General features: G+C 46.0%; 1 protein-coding gene and 1 non-coding gene across 2 annotated transcripts in view; one reads left to right on the top strand and one right to left on the bottom strand.

Annotated features, from left to right (window-relative positions):
* Positions 1-14,262: 14,262 nt before the first annotated feature.
* Positions 14,263-26,077, top strand: part of PMPCB (peptidase, mitochondrial processing subunit beta) — a 30,278-nt gene continuing 18,463 nt past the window's right edge. Inside the window, exons 1-4 of the mRNA XM_066353909.1 lie at positions 14,263-14,397; positions 15,354-15,491; positions 16,584-16,670; positions 17,045-17,174. Coding sequence (XP_066210006.1) covers positions 14,302-14,397; positions 15,354-15,491; positions 16,584-16,670; positions 17,045-17,174 — 451 coding nt within the window. The 5' untranslated portion in view covers positions 14,263-14,301. The remainder of the gene's footprint in view (positions 14,398-15,353; positions 15,492-16,583; positions 16,671-17,044; positions 17,175-26,077) is intronic.
* Positions 23,266-23,341, bottom strand: TRNAV-AAC (transfer RNA valine (anticodon AAC)). Its single transcript has one exon. It is a non-coding gene; the product is annotated as a tRNA-Val (tRNA).

Below are 26,077 nucleotides of genomic sequence, written 5' to 3'. Positions count from 1 at the left end.
CAGCAGACTGAGTAACCCCTTTCTCGAGCCAGCGACCTTGGGTCCAAGCTGGTGAGATTTGCTCAAACCAGATGAGCCCATGCTCTAGCTGGCGACCTTGGGGTCTCGAACCTGGGTCCTCGGCATCCCAGTCCAACGCTCTATCCACTGCGCCACTGCCTGGTCAGGCTGTTCTGAGGTCTTTATTAAAGCTTCCCCACATTAAATTAGAACCTAGATGGCCCTGGCCAACTGGCTCATGCGTTGACCCAGCATGTGGATGTCCCGAATTTGATTCCCAATCAGGGCACATAGGAGAAATGACCATCGGACTTCTCCCTCCTCTCCCATTCCCCTTCTTTTTCTCTTTCTCTCTCTCTCTTCCTCTCCCACAGCCATGGCTCAATTGATTTGAGTGCATCAGCCCCAGATGCTGAGGATAGCTCTGTGGAGTCTCTGCCTTAGGCGCTAAAAGTAGCTCAGTTGCAAGCATCAGCCCCAGATGGGGTTGCTGGGTGGATCTCAGTCGGGGCTCATTCGGAAGTCTGTTTCTCTGTCTCACCTCCTCTCACTTAAAAAAGAAAAGAAAAGAAAAAATAAGCGCCTGACCTGTGGTGGCACTGTGGATAAAGCATCAACCTGGAATGCTGAGGTTGCTGGTTCAAAACCCTGGGCTTGCCTGGTCAAGGCACATATGAGAAGCAACTACTGCCCTGGCCGGTTAGCTCAGCGGTAGAGCGTCGGCCTAGCGTGCGGAGGACCCGGGTTCGATTCCCGGCCAGGGCACACAGGAGAAGCGCCCATTTGCTTCTCCACCCCTCCGCCGCGCTTTCCTCTCTGTCTCTCTCTTCCCCTCCCGCAGCCAGGGCTCCATTGGAGCAAAGATGGCCCGGGCGCTGGGGATGGCTCTGTGGCCTCTGCCTCAGGCGCTAGAGTGGCTCTGGTCGCAACATGGCGACGCCCAGGATGGGCAGAGCATCGCCCCCTGGTGGGCAGAGCGTCGCCCCATGGTGGGCGTGCCGGGTGGATCCTGGTCGGGCGCATGCGGGAGTCTGTCTGACTGTCTCTCCCCATTTCCAGCTTCAGAAAAATGGAAAAAAAAAAAAAAAGAGAAGCAACTACTGTGAGTTGATGCTTCCAGCTCTTTCTCCCTTTCTTTCTCTCTCTAAAATCAGTAATTAAAATCTTTAAAAAATAGAAAAAAAATTATCTAAAAAAAAAAAAGAACCTAGACTCTTTTTCATCGCCTCTCTACTTTACCAAGAACCATGGACTCTTCTCCATGGCCTGATCAAGTTTAAGTGTATCCTAAAGGTACTAGGAGATACAGAGCAGAACATTTGTCTAGAAGGCACTGTCAAGACTCCGCTATAGGAAAGATGGTCTCCAGAAAGGTTTATGAATGGACCAGGCAGAATGTTTCAGTACACATCAGTCTAGTATGAATCAAGAAATACTAAAAAGGCCCTGGCCGGTTGGCTCAGTGGTAGAGCGTCAGCCTGGTGTGCAGGAGTCCCAGGTTTGATTTTCAATTCCCGGCCAGAGCACACAGGAGAAGCGCCCATGTGCTTCTCCACCCCTCTCCCTCTCCTTCCTCTCTCTCTTCCCCTCCCACAGCCAAGGCTCCATTGGAGCAAAGTTGACCCAGGTGCTGAGGATGGCTCCATGGCCTCTGCCTCAGGCACTAGAAAGGCTCTGGTCACAGCAGAGCAACGACCCAGATGGCAGAGCATCGCCCCCTGGTGGGCATGCCGGGTGGATCCCGGTCTGGCGCATGCGGGAGTCTGTCTGACTGCCTCCTCGTTTCCAACTTCAGAAAAATACAATATATATATATATATATATTTAAAAAAAAAAAAAAGAAGAAAATGAGAACAAAATAGAGGCAATTCATCAGTTAAGGACCCCAGAAAGACCACTGGGTACAGCAAGGCCCTCCCAATTTGGGGTCATCCAGACCAGGAGGAAATGAAAGTGAGGAAGACAAAAGTCAGATTTTGCTAGCAACATAAATGCCAGACCTGGTTTCCTGTGGAGGAGACATAGTGGCCTGCATGGGGGTAAAAGGGAGTTCTGATTTTTCAGAACTCACTTTCCTACTATGCTCCATTATAGTTGATGTTTTTCTAGCTAATAAGCACAAACCAGAAGTTTGAAGGATGAGAAGTTGTTCGTATAAAGTGGCCTACATTTTCTCCTGCCTTTGTCCTTGGCACAAATCAGCTAAACTGTAAGGAGTACACCTAGGCATACATACACACACTCACTCAAACTCAGAAACATTCTGAATGTGGAAAAGTGCACAAGAAGAATGATGGCCATAGACATGTGGGGGCCATGAGCCACATTCCCAGGGACTGATTGTGGCCTCAGTTCCCATGGTGATGATACATTCAGCTCGGGACCTACTTCCCATTCAGTGTAACCTCCATTAAGAGGCAAGAGACAAAAAGAAATAAAGCTGAAGTACTTTAGTGAGTGCAGACTGAGCTCAGAGGCTGCCAGCACCACAGGCGGACACAGGGGCTACACTCACATCATACATCTTGTAGCAAACTAATCACTCCCTCATCACTGGGGCTGTCGTAGGGAAGGCTGAACCGGGAAGGCTTTATGAAACATACAAAGGTTTTTTGCTCCAATTCATTTGCAGTTCCTTTTATGATCTTATTAGTTATGGCCAAATGAACAATTCTAAATTCCTCTTCCTATTTCCATTTGTATAAGAAACTCTGTGACTGGTGTGTGTGTGTTTGAATACATGATGGTGTGATTGTGATACATGATGATCAATCAATAGAAAGTGTACTCTTCCCACACTCTTCCTCTCTCATAATAAAAAAATTGAAGGAGAATGTTAACTTATATTTTCTTTTCATTCAACTTTTTATTTTGAAATAACTGTAGGCCCTGGCCAGTGGGTCAGTGGATAGAATGTCAGCCCAGCATATGGAAGTCCTCAGTTCAATTCCCAGTCAGGGCACACAAGAGGAGTGGCCATCTGCTTATCTCCCCCCACCTCTCCCACTTCTCTCTCTCTTCTCCTCTCACAGTCAGTGGCTCGATTGGTTTGAATGTGAGCCCAGGCACTAAGGATAGCTTGGTTGTTCTAAGCCTCTCCCCCAGATGAGGGTTGCTGGGTATATCCCAGTCTGGGCGCATGTGGGAGTCTGTCTCACTATCTCTCCTCCTCTCACTAATAATAATAATAATAATAATAATAATAATAATATTAGATTCACATGCAATTGTAAGAAATTATAGAGAGACCTCAGCTACCCTCTATCTATTTTGCTCCAATGGTAACATATTGCATAACTATGATATAATATCACAACCAGGAAATTGACATGATTCATTGAACTTCTTCATAGTTCTTCAGTTTTACATGCATTTATGTGTGTCTGTTTAGTTCTATGAAATATTATTACATGTTAGCATCACCGTATTCAAGATAGAGGATAATTCCATCACCTCCAGGACCTCTCATGCTACCCTTTTATAGCCACACTTACCTCCGTCTTTTTTTTTTTTTTTTTTTTGTATTTTTCTGAAGCTGGAAACAGGGAGGCAGTCAGACAGACTCCCGCATGCACCCGACCGGGATCCACCCGGCACGCCCACCAGGGGGCGATGCTCTACCCATCTGGGGCGTTGCTCTGCTGCAACCAGGGCCATTCTAGCACCTGAGGCAGAGGCCATGGAGCCATCCTCAGCGCCTGGGCCAACTTTGCTCCAATGGAGCCTTGGCTGTGGGAAGGGAAGAGAGAGACAGAGAGGAAGGAGAGGGAGAGGGGTGGAGAAGCAGATGGGAGCTTCTCCTGTGTGCCCTGGCTGGGAATTGAAACTGGGACTTCCACACGCCAGGCCGACGCTCTACCACTGAGCCAACCGGCCAGGGCCTTACCTCTGTCTTTTCCCTGTTCTCCTCCCCTTCCCACATCAGTCCCTGGCAATCACTGATGTCTTTTCCATCTCTATAATTTTGTCATTTCAAGAATGGTATATAGGCCCTGGCTGGTTGGCTCAGTGGTAGAGCATCGGCCTGGCGTGCAGAAGTCCCGGGTTCGATTCCCGGCCAGGGCACACAGGAGAAGCACCCATCTGCTTCTCCACCCCCCTCCCTCCTTCCTCTCTGTCTCTCTCTTCCCCTCCCCCAGCCGAGGCTCCATTGGAGCAAAGATGGCCCGGGCGCTGGGGATGGCTCCTTGGCCTCTGCCCCAGGCGCTAGAGTGGCTCTGGTCACAGCAGAGCGACACCCCGGAGGGGCAGAGCATCGCCCCCTGGTGGGCGTGCCGGGTGGATCCCCATCGGGCGCATGCGGGAGTCTGTCTGACTGTCTCTCCCCGTTTCCAGCTTCAGAAAAAATGCAGAAAAAAAAAAGGTATATAAATGAAATCATAATATGTAGATTTTTTTTTTTTTGGTATATTTCCAAAGTTAGAAATGGGGAGACAGTCAGACTCTCTTATGTGCCTGACTGTGATCTACCGACATGCCCACCAGGGGGCGATGTGGGAGGGGAAGAGAGAGACAGAGAGAAAGGAGAGGGGGAAGGGTGGAGAAGCAGATGGGCGCTTTTCTTGTGTGCCCTGATGAGGAATCGAACCTGGGACTGCCACACGCAGGGCTGACGCTCTACACCTGAGCCAACTGGCCAGGGCCTGTAGATAACCTTTTTTTTTTTTTTTTGTATTTTTCTGAAGCTGGAAACGGGGAGAGACAGTCAGTCAGACTCCCGCATGCGCCCGACCGGGATCCACCCGGCACGCCCACCAGGGGCGATGCTCTGCCCACCAGGGGGCGATGCTCTGCCCCTCCGGGGCATCGCTCTGCCACAACCAGAGCCACTCTAGCGCCTGGGGCAGAGGCCAAGGAGCCATCCCCAGCGCCCGGGCCATCTTTGCTCCAATGGAGCCTCGGCTGGGGGAGGGGAAGAGAGAGACAGAGAGGAAGGAGGGAGGGGGGTGGAGAAGCAGATGGGCGCTTCTCCTATGTGCCCTGGCCGGGAATCGAACCCGGGTCCCCCCGCACGCCAGGCTGACGCTCTACCGCTGAGCCAACCGGCCAGGGCCTGTAGATAACCTTTTAAGTTTGGCATGAGGCCTATCCATGTTGTTGCATTTATTGAGAGCTCATTCCTTTTTAGTGCTAAGTAATATTCCAAGTATGGATGTACTACTATTTAACTTCTTATCTCTTGAAGGACATTTGGGGTGTTTCCAGTTTACAGCTATCCTGAATAAATCTTTTAATATTCACAGAGGTGTTTTCATTTCTCTGGGATAAATGCCCAAGGGTATAAGTATATATTACTTTTCTTTTAAATTTGCCAGTTTTCCACTGTGACTATACCACTCTGGAATCTCACATTCCCACCAGCCACATGTGAGAGATCTTGCTTCTCTGCATCCTCACCACAGATGGGGCTATTCCTGGTTTTTTTCACTTGATCATTCCGCCATATGTGTGGTGATGTCTTGTGATTTTAATTTGTGTTTCTCTAATGACTGATGGTGTTGAACATTTTTTCATGTGCTTATTTCATCTGTATTTCTTTTTCTTTTATATATACTTTTTATTTTAGTGAGAGGAGAGGAGGCATAGAGACAGACGCCTGCATGCGCCCTGATGGGGATCCAGCCAGCAAGCCCACTAGGGAGCGATGCTCTGCCCATCTGGGGCCTTTGCTCCATTGCTCAGCAACCGAGCCCTTTTTTTAATACCTGAGGCAGAGGCCAGGGAGGCACCCTCAGCGCCCAAGGGCCAATTCGCTCAAACCCATCCAGCCATGGCTGCAGGAAGGGAAGAGAGAGAGAAAGAGAGAGAAGGGAGAGGGGGGAGGTGTGGAGAAGCAGATGGGCGCTTTTCCTGTGTGCCCTGACAGGGAATCAAAGTCGGGACTTCCACACAACGGGCAGATGCTCTACCACCAAGCCAACTGGCCAGGGCCTCATCTGTATTTCTTCAGTGAAATATCTGTTCGTGTCTTTTGCCCAATTTCTAATTGGACTGTTTACTTTTTACTGTTTTAAGAGTTTTTAAAATATATTCTAGACACAAGTTGTTTGCTATATGCGTCTTGCAAATATTTTCTCCCAATCTGTTGCTTGTCTTTTTAAAAATATTAAATTTAGCCTGACCAGGCAGTGGCGCAGTGGATAGAGCGTCGGACTGGGATGCGGAGGACCCAGGTTCAAGGCCCCGAGGTCACCAGCTTGAGCGCGGGCTCATCTGGTGTGAGCAAAGGGCTCACCAGCTTGGACCCAGGGTCGCTGGCTTGAGCAAGGGGTTACTCAGTCTGCTGAAGCCCCATGGTCAAGGCACATATGAGAAAGCAATCAATGAACAACTAAGGTGTCGCAGCGGGAAACTGATGATTGATGCTTCTCATCTCTCTCCATTTCTGTCTGTCCCTCTCTCTGACTCTCTCTCTGTCTCTGAAAAAAAAAAAAGTAAAAAAAATATTAAATTTATTGAGCGACACTAATAAGATTGTTTTAGGTGTACAATTCTCTAATATATCATCTGTATATTGCATTGTGTTCACATTCAAAGTCTAATCTCCTTCCATCACCATATATTTGACCCCGTTTACCCTCTTCAACCTCCTCCCACCCCCTTGTAATTTATCTTTTCATCCTCTGTGTATTTCACAAAACTGAAGTTTTTAATTTTGATGAAGTGTATTTTTATTTTTAAGCAAGAGAGAGACAGACAGGAAGGGAGAGAGATACAGACAGGAAGGGAGAGAGATGAGAAGCATCAACTCATAGCTGCAGCACCTTAGTTATTCACTGATTGCTTTCTCAAATGTGCCTTGATTGGGGTGGGGGGGAGCTCCAGCCAAGTCAGTAATCTTTTGGCTCAAGGTAGTGATGTTGGGCTCAAGCCAGCAATCACAGGGTCATGTTTATGATTCCACACTCAAACCGGTGACCCTTCTTCAAGCTGATGAACATGCGCTCAAGCTAATGAGCTCAGGGTTTTGAACCCGGGTCCTCTGCCTCCCAAGCCAGTGCTCTATCCACTGCGCCACCGCCTGGTCAGGCTGATGAATTGAAGTTTATCAGTTTTTTCTTTTCTGGATTATGGTTTTGGTGTCAAGTCTAAGACTCTTTGCCTAACTTTACAGTCACAGATTTTATCTTGTGTGTTTTCTGAAAGTTGTAGTTTTACATTTAAATCTGTATAATCCATTTGAATTAATTTCTGTGTAAGGTGAGGTTTGGGTTGAAGTTCATTTTGGGAAGGGAGGGGAGCCTGGGAACATCTAATTGTCCCAGGACCATTTGTGGAAAAGGCTACCCTGACCATTGACTTACCTTGGCATCTTTGCCAAAAATTAGTTGGGCACATGTATGTAGGTCTATTTCTAGTTTGAGATAATCACAAAAGATGCAGATGAAAATGACAAAGCTTCAAGAAATTAGGAAGATGCCAATAAATGTGAAAGACAGATAAAGTAATTCAGTATAAGGATAACTGCTATTCCTGGCAAAGGGTGAGGACTGGGTATAGCTGTACCACCTGTGATTTTAATGCCCTGGTATTTGTGTCAGCTAGAATAAAATAATTTAATTCTTCATTAGGCCTCTGTTTACATGTTAACCACTCTACCAGCTCAACTCCTTTTGTTGTCATGAATGTCATCCTGAAGTGCTGATGTGGTGTCTGTCAAGCAGGAGGAGATAACTTTAGGGTCGCAGGAGAATTGATGAGTTTGTTTTGCAGAAAGAAAGAATGTCTTCAAGGTTGCTGTGACCAGCTACTGACGTCCAGCAGACTGGGTGAAGGAGTGTTATCTGTGACTAAAGGAACAGAGACCTCTCTCAGTGCCTGGGAATTCCGTGCCCCCTACTCCCTCGCTGCATAAAAACCCTTCTGTTGCCTTGAGAACTCTGGCTCTCCCATCCTCTTGCCTCAGCCAGACTCAGTCAGCCCTTCCCTGCCCCAAGCACCTGTCCCAGTGTCTCAGCACACTGTGTGCACGAACCTGATTCTGTACATCGGGATGAAAGGGAAATATCTAGATACATTTTAATAAACATAGCACCTATTGTATTTTCCCATTCTTTTTTTTTTTAATTTAATTTTATTTTTTTACAGAAACAGAGAGTCAGAGTGAGGGATAGACAGGGACGGCGAGATGAGAAGCATCAATCATTAGTTTTTCATTGCGACACCTTAGTTGTTCATTGATTGCTTTCTCATATGTGCCTTGACCATGGGCTTTCAGCGGACCATGTAACCCCTTGCTTGAGCCAGTGACCTTGGGTCCAAGCTGGTGAATTTTTGCCCAAACCAGATGAGCCCGCGCTCAAGCTGGTGACCTTGGGGTCTCAAACCTGGGTCTTCCGCATCCCAATCTGATGCTCTATCCACTGCGCCACCGCCTAGTCAGGCTTTTTTTTTTTTTTTTTTTTTTTTTGACAGAGATAGAGCCAGAGAGAGGGACAGACAGGAAGGGAGAGAGATGAGAAACATAAATTCTTCGTTGCAGCTCCTTAGTTGTTCATTGACTGCTTTCTCATATGTGCCTTGACCTGGAGGCTCCAGCTGAACCAGGGACCCCTTGCTCACGTCAGTAACCTTAGGCTCAAGGCAGTGACCTTTGGGCTCAAGCCAGCGACCATGGGGTCATGTCTATGATCCCATGCTTAAGCCAGTGACCCTGCACTCAAGCTGGTGAGGCCACGCTCAAGCTGGATGAGCCTGTGCTCAAGCCAGTGACCTTGGGGTTTCAAACCTGGGTCCTCTGCATCCCAGCCCAACGCTCTATCCACTGCGCCAGTGCCTGGTCAGGCTATATTTTCTCATTCTTTTAAAGAATATTGTGTGTCCATCCATCCATCCAGTCTACCTTTCCAGTCATATATATGCATAGAAAAACACCTGGAGCCCTGGCCAGTTGGCTCAGCGGTAGAGCGTCGGCCTAGCGTGCGGAGGACCCGGGTTCGATTCCCGGCCAGGGCACATAGGAGAAGCGTCCATTTGCTTCTCCACCCCTCCGCCGCGCCTTCCTCTCTGTCTCTCTCTTCCCCTCCCGCAGCCAAGGCTCCATTGGAGCAAAGATGGCCCGGGTGCTGGGGATGGCTCTGTGGCCTCTGCCCCAGGTGCTAGAGTGGCTCTGGTCGCAACATGGCGACGCCCAGGATGGGCAGAGCATCGCCCCCTGGTGGGCAGAGCGTCGCCCCATGGTGGGCGTGCCGGGTGGATCCTGGTCGGGCGCATGCGGGAGTCTGTCTGACTGTCTCTCCCTGTTTCCAGCTTTAGAAAAATGCAAAAAAAAAAACCAAAAAAAACCCCACCTGGAATGTTACCCTAATTTTATTTTATTTTTGTATTTTTCTGAAGTTGGAAACGGGAGGCAGTCAGACTCCCACATGCGCCCGACTGGGATCCACCCGGCATGCCCACCAGGGGACGATGCTCTGCCCCTCTGGGGCGTTGCTCTGTTGCAACTAGAGCCATTCTAGAGCCTGAGGCAGAGGCCACAGAGCCATCTTCAGCGCCCGGGCCAACTTTGCTCCAATGGAGCCTTGGCTGCGGGAGGGGAAGAGAGAGACAGAGAGGAAGGAGAGAGGGAGGGGTGGAGAAGCAGATGGGCACTTCTCCTGTGTGCCCTGGCCAGGAATCGAACCCGGGACTCCTGCATGCCAGGCTGATGCTCTACCACTGAGCCAACCAGCCAGGGCCTGTTACCCTAATTTTAATGGTGATAATTTTTGGATAGTGGGACTTAAGGTATTTTTAAAAATTAAGATATAATTTATACACTATAGGATTTACCCTTTTATAATGTAATATTGAATGATTTTTTCTATAGTCATAAGGTTACACAACCATCACCACTATCTAACTTGAGGAAATTTTCATTACCCCTGAAGAAACCTCATCTCCATTAGCAGTCATTCCCGTTTCTCCCCATCCCCAAACCCAGCAACCACTCACCTGCTGTCTCTATGGGTTTCCTATTCTAACATTTCATAGGAATGAAACATACCATACGTGGCCTTTTGTGACTGGCTTTTCTCATAGCATAATGTTTTTCAAATTCATCCATGTTGTAATATGTATCAATACTTTATTCCTTTTTGTTGGGGAATAACATTCCATTGTACAGATGTCACATTTTGTTTATTCATTCATCAGTTAATGGACATTTGAGTTGTTTTCACTTTTAGGCTATCATGAATAATGCTATTAAAACGTTTGTGTATAATTTTTGTGTGGACATGGTCTCATTTCTCAGGTATATACCTGGCAGTGGAACTGCTAAGTGAAATGGTAAGGAGCTGCCAAATTGTTTTCTGCAGCAGCTGCACCCTGTACCTTCCCTGTAGCAACGCTGAGGGTTGGAACTTCTCCACGTTCTCATCAACACTGTTACTGTGTCTTTTTCATCACGCTGGTCTTAGTGTGTGTGTGAAATCGTACCTTAGCATTAGTTTGATGTGCATTTTCCTGATGGCTCATAATGTTAAGCATCTTTTCATGTATTTATTGGCCATTTATATATCTTTGGGGGGGGGGACTATTTAGTCCAATCCTTTGTCCAATATTTGGTAACAATTTTTATTGAGATATAATTCACATGCTATATAATTCACCCACTTAAAAGTATACCATTCAATAGCTCTCAGTATATTCTTAAAGTTGTGCCACTATCACCATAATTTCAGAACATTTACCTCACCTCAAAAAAGAAACCCCAGACTCAGTAGCTTTAACCCTCCCACTTTCCCCAACCCTGGACAACACTAATCTACCGTTTCTCTGTAGATTTGCCTATTCCATTTTATATAAGTGGAATCATAGACTATGTGGCCTTTTATATATCATTGAATATAATGGTGTCTTTTATGTCAGATGTTTTCAAGTTTCATCTATGTTGTTGCATGTATAAATTACATTGCATGTAATAAAATGAAGGCATTTTATTACTAATATTCTGTTGATTGGAAATACCAGATTTTACTTATGCATTCAGGAGCTGATGAACATGTGGGTTGTTTCCAACTTTTGGCTATTGTCACTTATTAGCACAGAAGTGGACATATGCTTTTATTTCTCTTGGGTAAATGCCTCAGAGTGGAATTGCTGGGTTAAATGGTAACTCTATTTTTTTAAGTTTTTGAGAAACCACCAGACTGTTTTCAAAAGTGGCTGTAACATTTAACCTCCCCCCAGCAGTGCACAAGAAATCCATTTTACCACATCATTACCAACTGTTGATATTGTCTATCTTTTTTACTTTAGCCATCCTCGTGGAGGTGAAATGGTATCTCACTAAGGTTTTTATTTTATTTTTTTTACAGAGGCAGAGATAGACAGGAATGGAGAGAGATGAGAAGCATCAATCATCAGTTTCTCGTTGCGCGTTGCGACTTCTTAGTTGTTCATTGATTGCTTTCTCACATGTGTCTTGACCGCGGGCCTTCAGCAGACCGAGTAACCCCCTGCTGGAGCCAGCGACCTTGGGTCTAAGCTGGTGAGCTCTTTGCTCAAGCCAGATGAGCCTGCGCTCAAGCTGGCGACCTCGGGGTCTCGAACCTGGGTCCTTCCGCATCCCAGTCCGACACTCCATCCACTGCGCCACCACCTGGTCAGGCCTCACTAGGGTTTTTATTTTGACTTGGACTTGAGGGTGAAATCCAGCTTTCTGGTTGGAATGTTTGGGTGAATGGAGGTTCATCGGCTGGTTTGCATTTGATGTTACAGGAGGAGACTTGGGGCAAAACAGTGAGTCCCATTTCTGAGGAGTTGATGCTGAGGTGGCTATGGGATATTCAAATACGGTGGTCTAGTAACTGGTTAAGTGGGCATGGAGCTCAAGAGAAAGGGCAGGTGGGTAGACAGGGAAGTTCTAGGGTGGAAATGGAAACCCTCAGGAGCAGTACTCAGTAGAAGAGGCTCAGGTCCAGAACGTGGGGACACCAGCTTTCAGGGAAAATTAGTGTGGTACTGAAGAACCCAGGCTTTAGAGCCAGACAACCTGTTATTAGCACTGTGACCTAAGGCAAGTTATTTTACCTCAGTTTCCACACCTATAAAATGAGCATAATAGCACAATTAGGACAGTACTTGCTATTTTTGGTTTCTTTAAGAGATCTGTAAATATAGAGCTGCCCAAGAAGATGAAGAAGAAGGAGGAGCTCTAAGATACAAGGAGAAGAAAAAATTTCAAAGAGATCTGTTATGTCAAATTCTGCCAATAGGACTGTAAGATAAGTTCGGTAAAGGGTCCATGTTTCAGCAGTTAGTGGCCTGGCCGTCTAGGTAATGAAATGAGCCAGACTGTAAGGCAGGGGTCCCCAAACTTTTTCTACAGGGGGCCAGTTCACTGTCCCTCAGACCGTTGGAGGGCCGGACTATAAAAAAAACTATGAACAAATCCCTATGCACACTGCACATATCTTATTTTAAAGTAAAAAAACAAAACGGGAACAAATACAATATTTAAAATAAAGAACAAGTAAATTTAAATCAACAAACTGACCAGTATTTCAATGGGAACTGTTGGGCAGATAAAATGTATTATGCTCACTTTGTTAAAGATGCCGTCGCCCAGGTGATATTAATGTGTGTTGGGGTGGGCTAAAGGCAGGCAGAATCCTTGTAGCCTGGGGCTTGGTTTTGGGATTAAGCCTTTCCTACCCTTTTTGATGTGGGGTGGTACAATCCAATCATGCCTCAGAAAGTGACTTTGTATTAGAAACTTCCCTATTTTGTATATTGGATTAAGGGTTTGGATTTCTACACTATAAAATAGGGACAGAGCGGGAGTTTGTGCTCTTGGTTCCTGAGATTATCATTAGAAGAGAGAGCAGAGCAGAGAAAGGCCACGTGGAGGAGGCCAGGAGAAGCAGCCAAGATGGTGGAGTGCTGAGTGAGATGCCAGTTTGTGTAGAGTTTGTATTTGGGATAAGGAAGGAGATGGGGAACAGAGGTGAATAAGTCTGGTGAGCTAGAAACCTTTGATTCTAGGAAACTCGGATAAGTCAGTGGCCTTGTGAGCACTGAATGTGACTGGGTTTTGGAGCCCAGTGTGTATTTTTACTTGCCCGCCGGGTGCAAGCTAGAATTAAAGACTATGGCCCATCAGTTTTTGGCTCTGCTGTTTCTTTACCGACTGTCCGAATCCAATGCGAACCTGCATGGGCCAGGCGGCTGTGATAGTGGCCCTGGCTGTGGCTTCTGGCTTTACAGGAACTATGGGCCTGCTTTTGGCTAATGAGATGGTCAATGTGCTCCTCTCACTGACCACCAATGAAAGAGGTGCCCCTTCCGGAAGTGCGGCGGGGGCCGGATAAATGGCCTCAGGGGGCCGCATGCGGCCCGCGGGCCGTAGTTTGGGGACCCGTGCTGTAAGGGGTTGAAGAGTGAATCGGGGTTGACACGGACACAACCTTCCCTGCACACACTATGCCAGTCTCTCCCATCATGCTCTCTTTAAAGGCAGATAGTCCTGGGTCTTAGCCCACTTTTTCCAATCAATTTCAGCCACCAAAGGGATATTGTTGGTCAAATAAGTTTGTAAATATGATATATATGTTTGCTCGCTTGTGATTTATATTGGGTGTGGGGGACAGGCTATAAGCAGGCCAGGTCGTTGTAGCCTAAGGTTTGGTTTTAAGACTAAGCTTTTCCCCACACCCTTGACTGATTGTATGATCTGGGTGGTGCACTCTCATGAGGAATCCAATTATGCCTTGGATAGGTGACTTTGTGTCGGAGACTTCCTTGTTTGTATATTGGATTAAGGGATTTTGGTTTTCTACACTATAAAGTGGGACAGACCAGGAGCTTGCTCACTCAGTTCCTGCTATCACGATTGCAGGGGCTTCCCTGATCCCTTGCCCTTCATGGGAAAAGCTGGTTTTCTGCTTTTCCCTTGTCCTCTTTTGTGGTTTGCCTGTCTTGATGAGACACCAATAAATAGGATGACCCCCCATCCTCTGACTCCGCCATTTACCATCGCCCGAATCCAATGGGAACCTGCATGGGCCAGGCGGCTGCTTTGATAGTGACAGCCATGGCTCCTGGCCTTACAGATGTTGCACCAGGTTACCTTTAATTTCTCATTTGCCCCTTGCACGCCGTGGGGGATTGAAGTAGCTGATGATACAGGGCTCTACCGATTCCCTAAAGCATATTATCTGGAGTAGACCCCTCACTCAGTACCATACCCAGGTCGGTCCCTTCCACCTCTTCGAGGAGTGTCATTCCCACCACGGCCACAAGGTGGTGCCCCCTCTCTCCTCTGAGCCTCCCAGGTCACGACCTCGGAAGCACATCCTCACCCAGCGCCCAGCAAAGATGGCGGCGGCGGCCCGAGCAGTGCAGCTTTTCTCGTCGCGGTCGCGGCTCTGGAGTTTCACCGAGAGATTCCTTGTCGGAGGCGCTGCCGGACGGGTGAGTTGTCTTCCGCTCGTCTGGGTGCCACCCGGCCGGACCCTCCTCTCCGGGACGCGCACCTTCGCCGGGCGAGGCGGTATTGGGCCTCGGGGCGCGCGACCCCGGTTGCCGCCCCGCCACCCTGTGGCCGGAGTCATTGCAAAGAGAGACTTAGCGGCGGCGAAGCGGAGGGCAGAAGCGAGAGGGTTTCTGCCCGAGCCTGAACTTCGCGTCCCGGAGCCCGCGCGTTTCTCCCCTGCGCCCCCCGGGACGCGCACGCGCGTGGAGGGAAGGCAGCCCCCGGGACGCGCACACGCGTGGAGGGGAGGCGGCCGCCCGGGACGCGCACGCACGCGTGGAGGAGGTGCGCACGCGTGGAGGGAAGGCGGCCCCCGGGACGCGCACGCACGCGTGGAGGGAAGGCGGCCCCCGGGACGCGCACGCACGCGTGGAGGGAAGGCGGCCCCCGGGACGCGCACGCACGCGTGGAGGGAAGGCAGCCCCCCAGCGGCCGGTCGCTGGGTCCGAGCGTGCCCTGGGCTTCTGCCCTCCTGTCTTCTCCCTTTCTGAAACGTTTTGCTCTTCTGGAACGTCTCATTTCTATGCTGTGTACAGTATTTTATATCTGTTTTCTCTCCCGTTTTTGGCTTTTTCCCTCCTGCTTGTTCGCTCTATAATGAATATCGAACATACCTACGAGAGGTATTAAAATAAAAGCAGTTTCCCCTTGGATAGTGACTGGAAGTACTCCTCTTCCCTCAGGGAAGGGCGTTTGTAGGCAGGGTTTTGGCTTTAGAAGAGAGAGGGTTGGTCGAGGAAAGAAGGCTGCTGGACCAGGCAGAGGGCTGGATCCCAGTGCTACAAAACGTAGGGGGAGAGTGAGAGTCTTTGAGATAAGAGTTTTCAGTCAACGTGGACTGTCAGAATAATGATGTGTTTTGGTTTCCCCCTCCCTCCCCTCCACCTCCAACCAGTCATATTTCGGAGGGAACAGGTGGAGAAGCACACAGGCTGCGGCACAAATTGTGCTGAATGTTCCTGAAACACGAGTGACACGACTGGAGAATGGACTGCGCGTGGCCTCTGAAGATTCTGGGCTCTCAACGTGCACAGTAAGTGACCAGGCAGCCACTGTCTGAGGGACTCCTCGCAAGGAGGGAGCGAATTGTTGGTTTTTATCTAAGCGCTTTAGTTGGCAGGTGGTTGAAAGATTGTGGCAGTTATTTTGCCTTGACGGGTGATTTTCACTCGTGTTCTTCCAATGATACTTCAGTGCTGGGTGCATGTGTACCCTGTTTAAGTTTCTGCATCGGTTCTTCTAGTCTGTTACCTTATGAATTATTGTTAGTAATGTTGATAGTAATGAAAGAGTTACATTTGCGGGGCTCCTCAGTGCCAACTCTTTACATACTATGTTGTCTTATTTGATCTTTAAAGCAGTTCTTTGGATGAGGCATTGTCACACTTTTTTTTTTTTTTTTTTTTTTAATACAGAGGCAGAGAGAGAGTCAGAGAGAAGGATAGACAGGGACAAACAGACAGGAACGGAGAGATGAGAAGCATCAATCAGTTTTTCGTTGCGCATTGCAACACCTTAGTTGTTCATTGATTGCCTTCCCATATGTGCCTTGATCACAGGCCTTCAGCAGACCGAGTAACCCCTTGCTCGAGCCAGCGACTTTGGGCTCAAGCTGGTGAGCTTTTGCTCAAACCAGATGAGCCTGCACTCAAGCTGGCGACCTGGGGGTCTCAAACCTGGGTCCTCTGCATCCCAGTCCGACGCTCTATCCACTGTGCCACCGCCCAGTCAGGCAACACACCCTTTTAATAATTGAGGAACAGGTTCAGAAAAGTTAAATGGCTTTGTCCTAGGTCACACAGCTAATACATGACAGAACCAGGATTTGAACTTATATTTGACAATCTCTGATGTTCTTACACTAGAGTAGTTAGTGGCTGTGTGCGAGTTTGACTAAGAATCTGGGTTCTTGGTGAAGCATCCAGCAGAGCCTGGATGACCAAAATTTTTAAATCTCATAGTTCATAGGAATATAGTACTATCAATCTGCTAAAGTCAAGAACATTTTAGTGTTAAGATTAGAAACCATTTGTCAGAGAAAAGAAGGAGCTTGCCCCCTCCCGCCACTACCATTTTCCCAAAAGAGACAACGATGCTTTACTTTACTGTCCTTGGTCACCTGAAGGTTGGGCTCTGGATTGATGCTGGAAGTCGATATGAAAATGAGAAGAACAATGGAACGGCTCACTTTCTGGAGCATATGGCTTTCAAGGCAAGTTGTCAGACTTGTTTGTAAAAATATACTTTCTTAAGAGACAGCACAAAATCTCATTCTAAGGCAAGAAGAACATGCTACAATAGTATAGCATGCTTTATTATTATTTTTAATCTTTTTTTTCTAGAATAATTATATGAAATAATTAATTATAACTGCTCTGTAGAATTGAAACAAAGATTTTCTCTTGGGATATAAGGGTCATCTGAAAATTTGTCACGATTTCTAAAGCCTAATGTATCCCAGAGACAAAATGTGGTCCATGCATGAAACTGATGTAGACCTATGTCCACATACTCATTGTCTGAAGTGTTTAGAGCGGATGAGGGATGAAGGCAGGTATCACCAATGTTTGTCCCCATTTATTTCAGGGCACCAGAAAGAGATCCCAGTTAGACCTGGAACTGGAAATTGAAAACATGGGTGCTCACCTCAATGCCTATACCTCCAGAGAGCAGACTGTGTATTATGCCAAAGCATTTTCTAAAGATTTGCCAAGAGGTATTGTTGTTATTGTAGTTATATTGCAGATATCTAATTTTCACAAGAGTTAAATAATTTAGTACTGTTTTTATTATGTCTGTTGTGAAAGGTAACCCCCAGAATGTGGACAATTTTTTTCTCCCAATATGATAAATGATATCAAATATTTATAGGCTGCAACACTTATCCAAATCAAGCCCTAATACTGATTCAAAAATACTTCCTCCAGAGCCATTCCTGTGTAGTGAAACATTTTTTAAAATTGATTTTAGAGAGAGAGAGGAAGAAAGAGAAAAATGTTGATGATTGTTCCACTTATTTTGTGCACTTACTGGTTGGTTCTTGTATGTGCCCTGACCAGGAATCAAACCCACAACCTTTGTGTATCAGGACGATACAGTTTTCAACCTTTTTACATTTGGTGACCTGTGAAAATAGAATTATTTCAGGGACCACGAAGGCAATAATCACCCTGAGCATAGCGAATTCAACTAAGATCATTGAGTCAATAATCTTCATACAACATCAGGGCGGTTAACCCTTTTGCAGACCAGCATGAAATTTCTGGCTTACCGTTCTGTGGACTGGAGGTTGAAAAACGAGTTGGAGGCTCTAACCAACTGAGTTACCAGCCAGGGCTGTAGTGAAACACTTATCATTGTTTATATTTATTTATTTATTGCCGCTTATTCTTTTCCCTCACTCTTTATCCTGTTATCTGAAATTTTCATTTCTATAAATCCGAGCAAGTTTTTTTAAAATTAATTTTAATGGGGTGACATTGATAAATCAGGGTACATAGGTTCAGAGAAAACATCTCTAGGTTATTTTGACATTTGATTATGCTGCATTCCCATCACCCAAAGTCCAATTGTCTTCTGTCACCTTCTAACTGGTTTTCTTTGTGCCCACCCCTCCCCCAACCCCGTCCCTCTCCTCCCCACCCCGTAACCCCCACACTCTTGTTCATGTCTCTAAGTCTCATCTTTATGTCCCACATATGTATGGAATCATATAGTTCTTAGTTTTTTCTGATTTACTTATTTCGCTCAGTATAATGTTATCAAGTTCCATCTATGTTGTTGTAAATTATCCGATGTCATCATTTCTTATGGCTGAGTAATATTCCATAGTATATATGTGCCAAAGCTTTTTAATCCACTCGTCCACTGACGGACACTTGGGCTGTTTCCAGATCTTTGCTACCGTGAACAATGCTGCCATAAGCATGGGGGTGCATTTCTTCTTTTCAAACAGTGCTATGGTGTTCTTGGGGTATATTCCTAAAAGTGGGATAGCTGGGTCAAAAGGCAGTTCAATTTTCAGTTTTTTGAGGAATCTCCATACTGTTTTCCATAGTGGCTGCACCAGTCTGCATTCCCACCAGCAGTGCAGGAGAGTTCCCTTTTCTCCACATCCTCGCCAGCACTTATTCTGTGTTGTTTTGTTGATGAGCGCCATTCTGACTGGTGTGAAGTGATATCTCATTGTGGTTTTAATTTGCATTTCTCTAATGATTAGTGATGTTGAGCATTTTTTCATATGCCTCTTGGCCATCTGTATGTCCTCTTTGGAGAAGTGTCTATTCATTTCTTGTGCCCATTTTTTTTTTTTGTATTTTTCTGAAGCTGGAAATGGGGAGGCAGTCAGACAGACTCCCGCATGCGCCCGACCAGGATCCACCCGGCATGCCCACCAGGGGGCGATGCTCTGCCACAATCAGAGCCATTCTAGCGCCTGAGGCAGAGACCATAGAGCCATCCCCAGCACCAGGCCAACTTTGCTCCAATGGAGCCCTGGCTGCGGGAGGGGTAGAGAGGGACAGAGAGGAGGGAGAGGTGGAGGGGTAGAGAAGCAGATGGGCGCTTCTCCTGTGTGCCCTGGCCAGAAATCGAACCCGGGACTCCTGCACGCCAGGCCGATGCTTTACCGCTGAGCCAACCGGCCAGGGCCTCTTGTGTCCATTTTTTGATTGGGTTTTTTGTCTTCCTAGTATTGAGTTTTGCAAGTTCTTTATAAATTTTGGTTATTAAACCCTTATCAGACGTATGTCAAATATATTCTTCCATTGTGTAGTTTGTCTTTTTATTCTGTTCTTATTGTCTTTAGCTGTGCAGAAGCTTTTTAGTTTGATATAGTCCCATTTGTTTATTCTGTCTTTTATTTCACTTGCCCGTGGAGATAAATCAGGAAATATTGCTGTGAGAGATGTCAGAGAGCTTACTGCCTATGTTTTCTTCTAAGATGCTTATGGTTTTACGGCTTACATTTAAGTCTTTTATCCATTTTGAGTTTATTTTTGTGAATGGTGTAAGTTGGTGGTCTAGTTTCATTTTTTTGCAGGTAGCTGTCCAATTCTCCCAACACCATTCATTGAAGAGGCTGTCTTTACTCCAATGTATCCTCTTACCTCCTTTGTCAAATATCAGTTGTCCATAAAGGTGTGGGTTTATTTCTGGGTTCTCTGTTCTGTTCCATTGATCTGTATGCCTGTTCTTATACCAGTACCAGGCTGTTTTGAGTACAATGGCCTGTAGTATAACTTGATATTGGAAGTGTGATACCTCCCACTTTATTCTTCCTTTGCAAGATTGCTGAGGCTATTCATGTTCTCTTTTGGTTCCATATAAATTTTTGGAATATGTGGTCTATATCTTTGAATTAAGTCATTGATATTTTAATCGGTATTGCATTGAATTTATAAATTGCTTTGGGTAATATAGACATTTTAATGATGTTTATTCTTCCTAACCATGAGCACAGTATATATCAGGGGTCCCCAAACTTTTTACACAGGGGGCCAGTTCACTGTCCCTCAGACCGTTGGAGGGCCGGACTATAAAAAAAACTATATAAAAAAATCCCTATGCACACTGCACATATCTTATTTTAAAGTAAAAAAAACAAAACGGTAACAAATACAATATTTAAAATAAAGAACAAGTAAATTTAAATCAACAAACTGACCAGTATTTCAATGGGAACTATGGGCCTGCTTTTGGCTAATGAGATGGTCAATATGCTCCTCTCACTGACCACCAATGAAAGAGGTGCCCCTTCCAGAAGTGCAGCGGGGGCCGGATGAATTGCCTCAGGGGGCTGTAGTTTGGGGACCCCTGGTATATATGCTTCCACTTGTTTGTATCTTCCCTGATTTATCAATGTTTTATAATTTTCTGAGTACAAGTCTTTACTCTCCCTGGTTAAATTTATTCCTAGGAACTTTATTTTTTTGGTGCAATGGTGAAGGGGATTGCTTCCTTAATTTCTCTTTCTGACAGTTCATTGTTAGTATATAAAAATGCCTCTGATTTCTGAGTATTAATTTTATATCTTGCTACCTTGCTGAATTCATTTATCAGGTCTAGTAGTTTTTTGACTGAGACTTTAGGGTTTTCTATATACAATATCATATCATCTGCAAATAATGATAGTTTTACTTCTTCTTTTCCAATTTGGATGCCTTTTATTTCTTCTTGTTGTCTGATTGCTGTGGCTAGGACTTTCAGAACTGTGTTGAATAAGAGTGGTGAAAGGGGGCACCCCTGCCTTGTTCCTGATCTTAAGGGGATTGCTTTTAATTTTTGCCCATTCACTATGATGTTGGCTGATGGGTTTGTCATAGATGGTCTTTATCATGTTGAGGTATGTTCCCTGTATTCCGTCTTTGCTGAGAGTTTTGATCATGAATGGGTGCTGAATTTTATCAAATGCTTTTTCTGCATCTATTGAAATTATCATGTGGTTTTTCACCTTCCTTTTGTTTATGTGAAGGATCACATTGATTGATTTGCAAATATTGTATCAGCCTTGCCTCCCAAGAATAAATCCCACTTGATCATGGTGTATGATTTTTTTCATATATTGCTGGATCTGGTGTGCTAATATTTTGTTGAGGATTATAGCATCTAAATTTACCAGGGATATTGGCCTCTGATTTTCTTTTTTTTTCTTTTTTGTATTTTTCTGAAGCTGGAAACGGGGAGAGACAGTCAGACAGACTCCCGCATGCGCCCGACCGGGATCCACCCGGCATGCCCACCAGGGGGCGATGCTCTGCTGCGACCAGAGCCACTCTAGAGCCTGGGGCAGAGGCCAAGGAGCCATCCCCAGCGCCTGGGCCATCTTTGCTCCAATGGAGCCTTGCTGTGGGAGGGGAAGAGAGAGACAGAGAGGAAGGAGACGGGGAGGGGTGGAGAAACAGATGGGCCCTTCTCCTGTGTGCCCTGGCCAGGAATTGAACCCGGGACTTCTGCATGCCAGGCCGACGCTCTACCACTGAGCCAACCGGCCAGGGCCTGGCCTCTAATTTTCTTAATTTGTGTTGTCTGCCTGGTTTTGGAATCAAAAATATACTCTCCTCATAAAAGGAGCTTGGAAGTCTTTCTTCCTCTTGAATTTTTTGAAATAGCTTGAGAAGGATAGGAGTTAGTTCTTCTTTGAATATTTGGTAGAATTCATTTGTGAAGCCATCAGGCCCAGAACTTTTCTTTTTTGCGAGCTTTTTGATAACTGTTTCAATCTGATTTGTTGTAATTGGTCTGTTTAGGTTTTCTGATTCTTCCAGATTAATTTTTGGAAGATTGTATGTTTCAAGGAATTTGTCCATTTCATCTAGGTTGTCTAGTTTTTTGGCGTACAGTTCTCCATAGTATTTTCTTACAATATTTTGTATTTCTGTTGTGTCAGTTGTGATTTCTCCACTCTCATTTCCAATTTTATTTGAGTCCTCTTTTTTTCTTGGTCAGTCTGGTTAAAGGTTCATTGATCTTGTTTACCTTTTCAAAGAACCAGCTCCTGGTTTCATTGATCCTCTGTATTGTTTCTTTAGCCTCTATGTCATTTATTTCTGCTCTGATCTTTATTATTTCCTTCCTTCTACTAGCTCTGGGCTTTACTTGCTGTTCTTTTTCTAATTCTTTTAGATGCAGGGTCAAGTTTTTTATTTGAGCTTTTTCTAGCTTCTTTAGGTATGCCTGTAATGCTATGAACTTCCCACTCAGGACTGCTTTTGCTGTGTCCCATAAATTTTGACTTGATGTATGCTCATTATCGTTTGTTTCTAGGCATTTTTTAATTTCTTCTTTGATCTCATTGTTAACCCATTCATTATTTAATAACATGCTATTTAGTTTCCAAAAGTTTGAGTATTTTTCAGTTTTTCTGTTGTGGTTGATTTCTAGTTTCATGTGATCAGAGAAAGTGCTCGATATGATTTCAATCTTCTTAAATTTATTGAGACTGCTTTTGTGCCCTAACATGTTGTCTATCCTAGAGAATGTACCATGAGCACTTGAAAAGAATATGTATTCTGCTGCTTTAGGGTGAAAGGTTCTGAAGATATCTATTAAATCAAGTTGATCTAGTATGTCCTATAAGTCTGCTGTTTCTTTGTTAATTTTCTTTCTTGAGGATCTATCTAGTGATATTAGTGGGGTATTGAAATCCCCTACTATTATAGTATTGCTGTTGATCTCGCCCTTTAAATCCATCAAAGTCTGCTTTATATATTTAGGTGCTCCTATATTAGGTACGTAGATATTTATAACAGTTATAGCTTTCTGTTGGATTACTCCCTTTATCATGATGTAGTGACCTTCTTTATCTCTTACTATAGTTTTTGTTTTAAAGTCCATTTTGTCTGACATAAGTATTGCTACCCCTGCTTTTTTTTTCATTTCCATTTGCGTGAAATATTTTTTTCCATCCTTTTATCTTCTGTCTGTGTGCATCTTTTGTTTTAAGGTGTGTCTCTTGTAGACAGCATATGTATGGGTCCTGTTTTCTTTCTTTTTTTTTTTTTTGCATTTTTCTGAAGCTGGAAACAGGGAGAGACAGTCAGACAGACTTCCGCATGCGCCTGACCGGGATCCACCCGGCACGCCCACCATGGGGCGACGCTCTGCCCACCAGGGGGCGATGCTCTGCCCATCCTGGGCATCGCCATGTTGCGACCAGAGCCACTCTAGCGCCTGGGGCAGAGGCCACAGAGCCATCCCCAGCGCCCGGGCCATTGCTCCAATGGAGTCTTGGCTGCGGGAGGGGAAGAGAGAGACAGAGAGGAAGGCGCGGCGGAGGGGTGGAGAAGCAAATGGGTGCTTCTCCTGTGTGCCCTGGCCGGGAATCGAACCCGGGTCCTCCGCACGTTAGGCCGACGCTCTACCGCTGAGCCAACCGGCCAGGGCGGGTCCTGTTTTCTTATCCACACAGCTACCCTATGTCTATTGATCAGATCATTTAATCCATTTACATTTAAGGTTATTATTGATATGTAGTTTTTTATTGGCATTTTATTCTTTAAACTGTATTCCTCTTTTGCTATATTCTTTTGCCCCTTTGATCTATTTACAAAAGGCCCCTTAGCATTTCTTGTAGCCTTGGTTTGGTTGTAGTGAATTCCTTGAGTTTTTTTTTTGTCTGGAAAGCTTTTTATTTCTCCTTCAATTTTAAATGATAGCCTTGCTGGATAAAATAGTCTTGGTTGTAGGCTCTTGTTGTGCATTACTTTGAATATTTCTTGCCATTCCCTTCTGGCCTTAAGTGTTTCTGTTGCGAAGTCGGATGTCATCCTTATGGGGGCTCCTTTGCAGGTGATAGTCTTTTTTTCTCTAGCAGCTTTTAATATTTTCTCTTTATCACTTAGCTTTGGTATTTTAATTATGATGTATCTTGGTGTAGATTTCTTTGGGTTTCTCTTTAATGGAGTTCTCTGTGCTTCTTGAACATGTGAGATGTTTTCCTGCCTTAATTGAGGGAAGTTTTCAGCTATGGTATGTTTGAACAAAGTCTCTATCCCTTGTTCTTTCTCTTCTTCAGGAACCCCTATGATGCTGATGTTATTTCTCTTCATGTTGTCACAGAGCTCTCTTAGAATTTCTTCAGACTTTTTGAGTCTCTTTTCTTTTTTCTGCTCTGCTTCCATGCCTTTATTTATCTTGTCCTCTAACTCGCTGATTTGATTCTCAGCTTCATCCATCCTGCTTTTAATTCCTTCCATTGTGTTCTTCATTTCTGATATTGTATTTGTCATCTCCGACTGATTCTTTTTTAATATTTCAATATTCTTTTTTATACTTGCTATTTCTTTATTTAGATGTTTGTAATGACCATCTATTATTGTTCTAATATCTTTGAGCATCCTAACTGTTGTTATTTTAAACTCTGCATCTGGTAATTTGGTTATATCTGACGCATTTAGGTCTTTTTCTTGGGATTTCTCTTATTCATTTGTGTTACATTTCTCTGCCTTCCCATTTTGTCTGTGTAAAAGAAGGTTTTGGCCACTCTAGTCCACTGGGTGTGGCCTCTGTGTTCCCTAGGTGTGGTCTGTCTGCAGGCCCCCCCCCACCCCCCTCTGCTGTTGCTGCCTAGGGCGTTTGGGAATGGGCATTGCCAGTGCCAGCTCACTGGGGCTGTTGCTGGGGTTTCCGCCTCTCCTTCACGGCAGTGGCTGTGATCTCGTGCTCAGGTGTACAAGCCTTGGTGGCCTTGGCCTTCTCCCTGCCCCCGCAGGTGGCGTTATGCTCTGCCCTGAGGTCAGTGGTGAGCACCTTTGCTCAGCTGCGGGTCTCCACCTGATTACTGGCTTTTGCCCTGCCCCTGCAGGATTTCCGCTCGTGGGACGGCTGCAAGCCTTGGCTCCACAGGCCGGGTGGGACTGCATGCCCATGTTCAGTAGCGGGACTCCGCCTGTTCTGGGCTTTTGGCTCCACCCCCGCGGGAGGAGCCAGCTCCCATGTCAGGCCACAAGCCTCGGTTCCGGCGGGGCAAGGCTGTGCTCCTGCGCCCTTGCTCAAGGGTGGGTCTCCGCCCCTTCCGGGGCTCCTGCCCTTCCCCCGCAGTCTGGATTGCAGATGGCCCGCAGCTGGGCTTGACCACTTTTGCATGTCCCCTCCTCCCCAACCAGTCAAGACTGAGCTCACACTTGGGCCTTAGTGGTGGCCAGCCGGCTTCCGCCCTTGCCGAGAGAACCGCGCTTCCGCATCCCTCTGTTGCCTGCCCTCAAGCTAGCCCTCAGCCGTGTGGGTGGGGGCACTGCAGCTCAGACCCTAAGACTCACTACTGTAGCCCCGAAATCTCCCTCCTTCTAAGCAACTCTGCTCTGAGTGCCGCGGGAGAGCTTGTTTGGCTGGTGTCCTGCTTCCCTTTGCTGGTATTGCTGTTTCCAGGGGAAATATTCACTTCAGATTTGGGGAGTGACTCATCCCAGGGGTTAGGGTGGCTGTCTCTCAAAATGTTTCTACCTGTGTCTCCTAGATTACACTCTCTTCCTGCTACTCCGGTCCTCTCCTCTCTCCCCGTCCCCTGGAGCCCTGGGTGAGTGGTTGTGAGAGAGGTTTTCTGCGTGGTCCTTTTAAGAAAAATCCTGGGTCTGAGAAATCAGTCTTTTTCTCACAAACAGTATCCTGTCTTGTTTCCAGCTAAATACTGTCCATATGCCTCTTCTAGGCTCTGGGGCTGCAGGCTGGGGCTTTGTTCCTGGGACTCAGGACCTTCCCCTCTCTGTTAAACTCACTTCCCGCCACGCAAGCCTCTTTCGGCTGCCGTTTGCTCCAGGGAGCTGGGCAGCCCTCTCTGCGTTTCTGCTTTTCCTACCAGTCTCGGTGTGGCTTCTTCAGTGTTCCTTGGTTGAAGAGTCTCTTAGTTTAGTTTTTCCAGATGATGGTTCTTAAAATTAGTTTGTAATCCACTTTGGTTCTGGGAGGTGGAAGTTGGTATGTCCACCTACTCCAGCGCCATCTTGTCTTCTCAGTAGCCCATTTTTAAATATAAGATAACCCAAGTATTTCAGGTGAAGAGAATCAGAGCTTGTCCTAGAGCAGGGGTCTCAAACTCAACTCAGCATGTGGGCCGCAGAGCAAGATCACAGCCGTTCGGCGGGCCACACTAGGTCTACAAAAGGCAACTGTTACGCAACACTT

The sequence above is a fragment of the Saccopteryx leptura genome, chromosome 12 (genome assembly GCF_036850995.1).
Source record: "Saccopteryx leptura isolate mSacLep1 chromosome 12, mSacLep1_pri_phased_curated, whole genome shotgun sequence".
NCBI classification, from domain to species: Eukaryota; Metazoa; Chordata; class Mammalia; order Chiroptera; family Emballonuridae; genus Saccopteryx; species Saccopteryx leptura.
The sequence above is the reverse complement of the archived record's forward strand: the minus strand, read 5'-3'. Positions and strand labels throughout refer to the sequence as shown.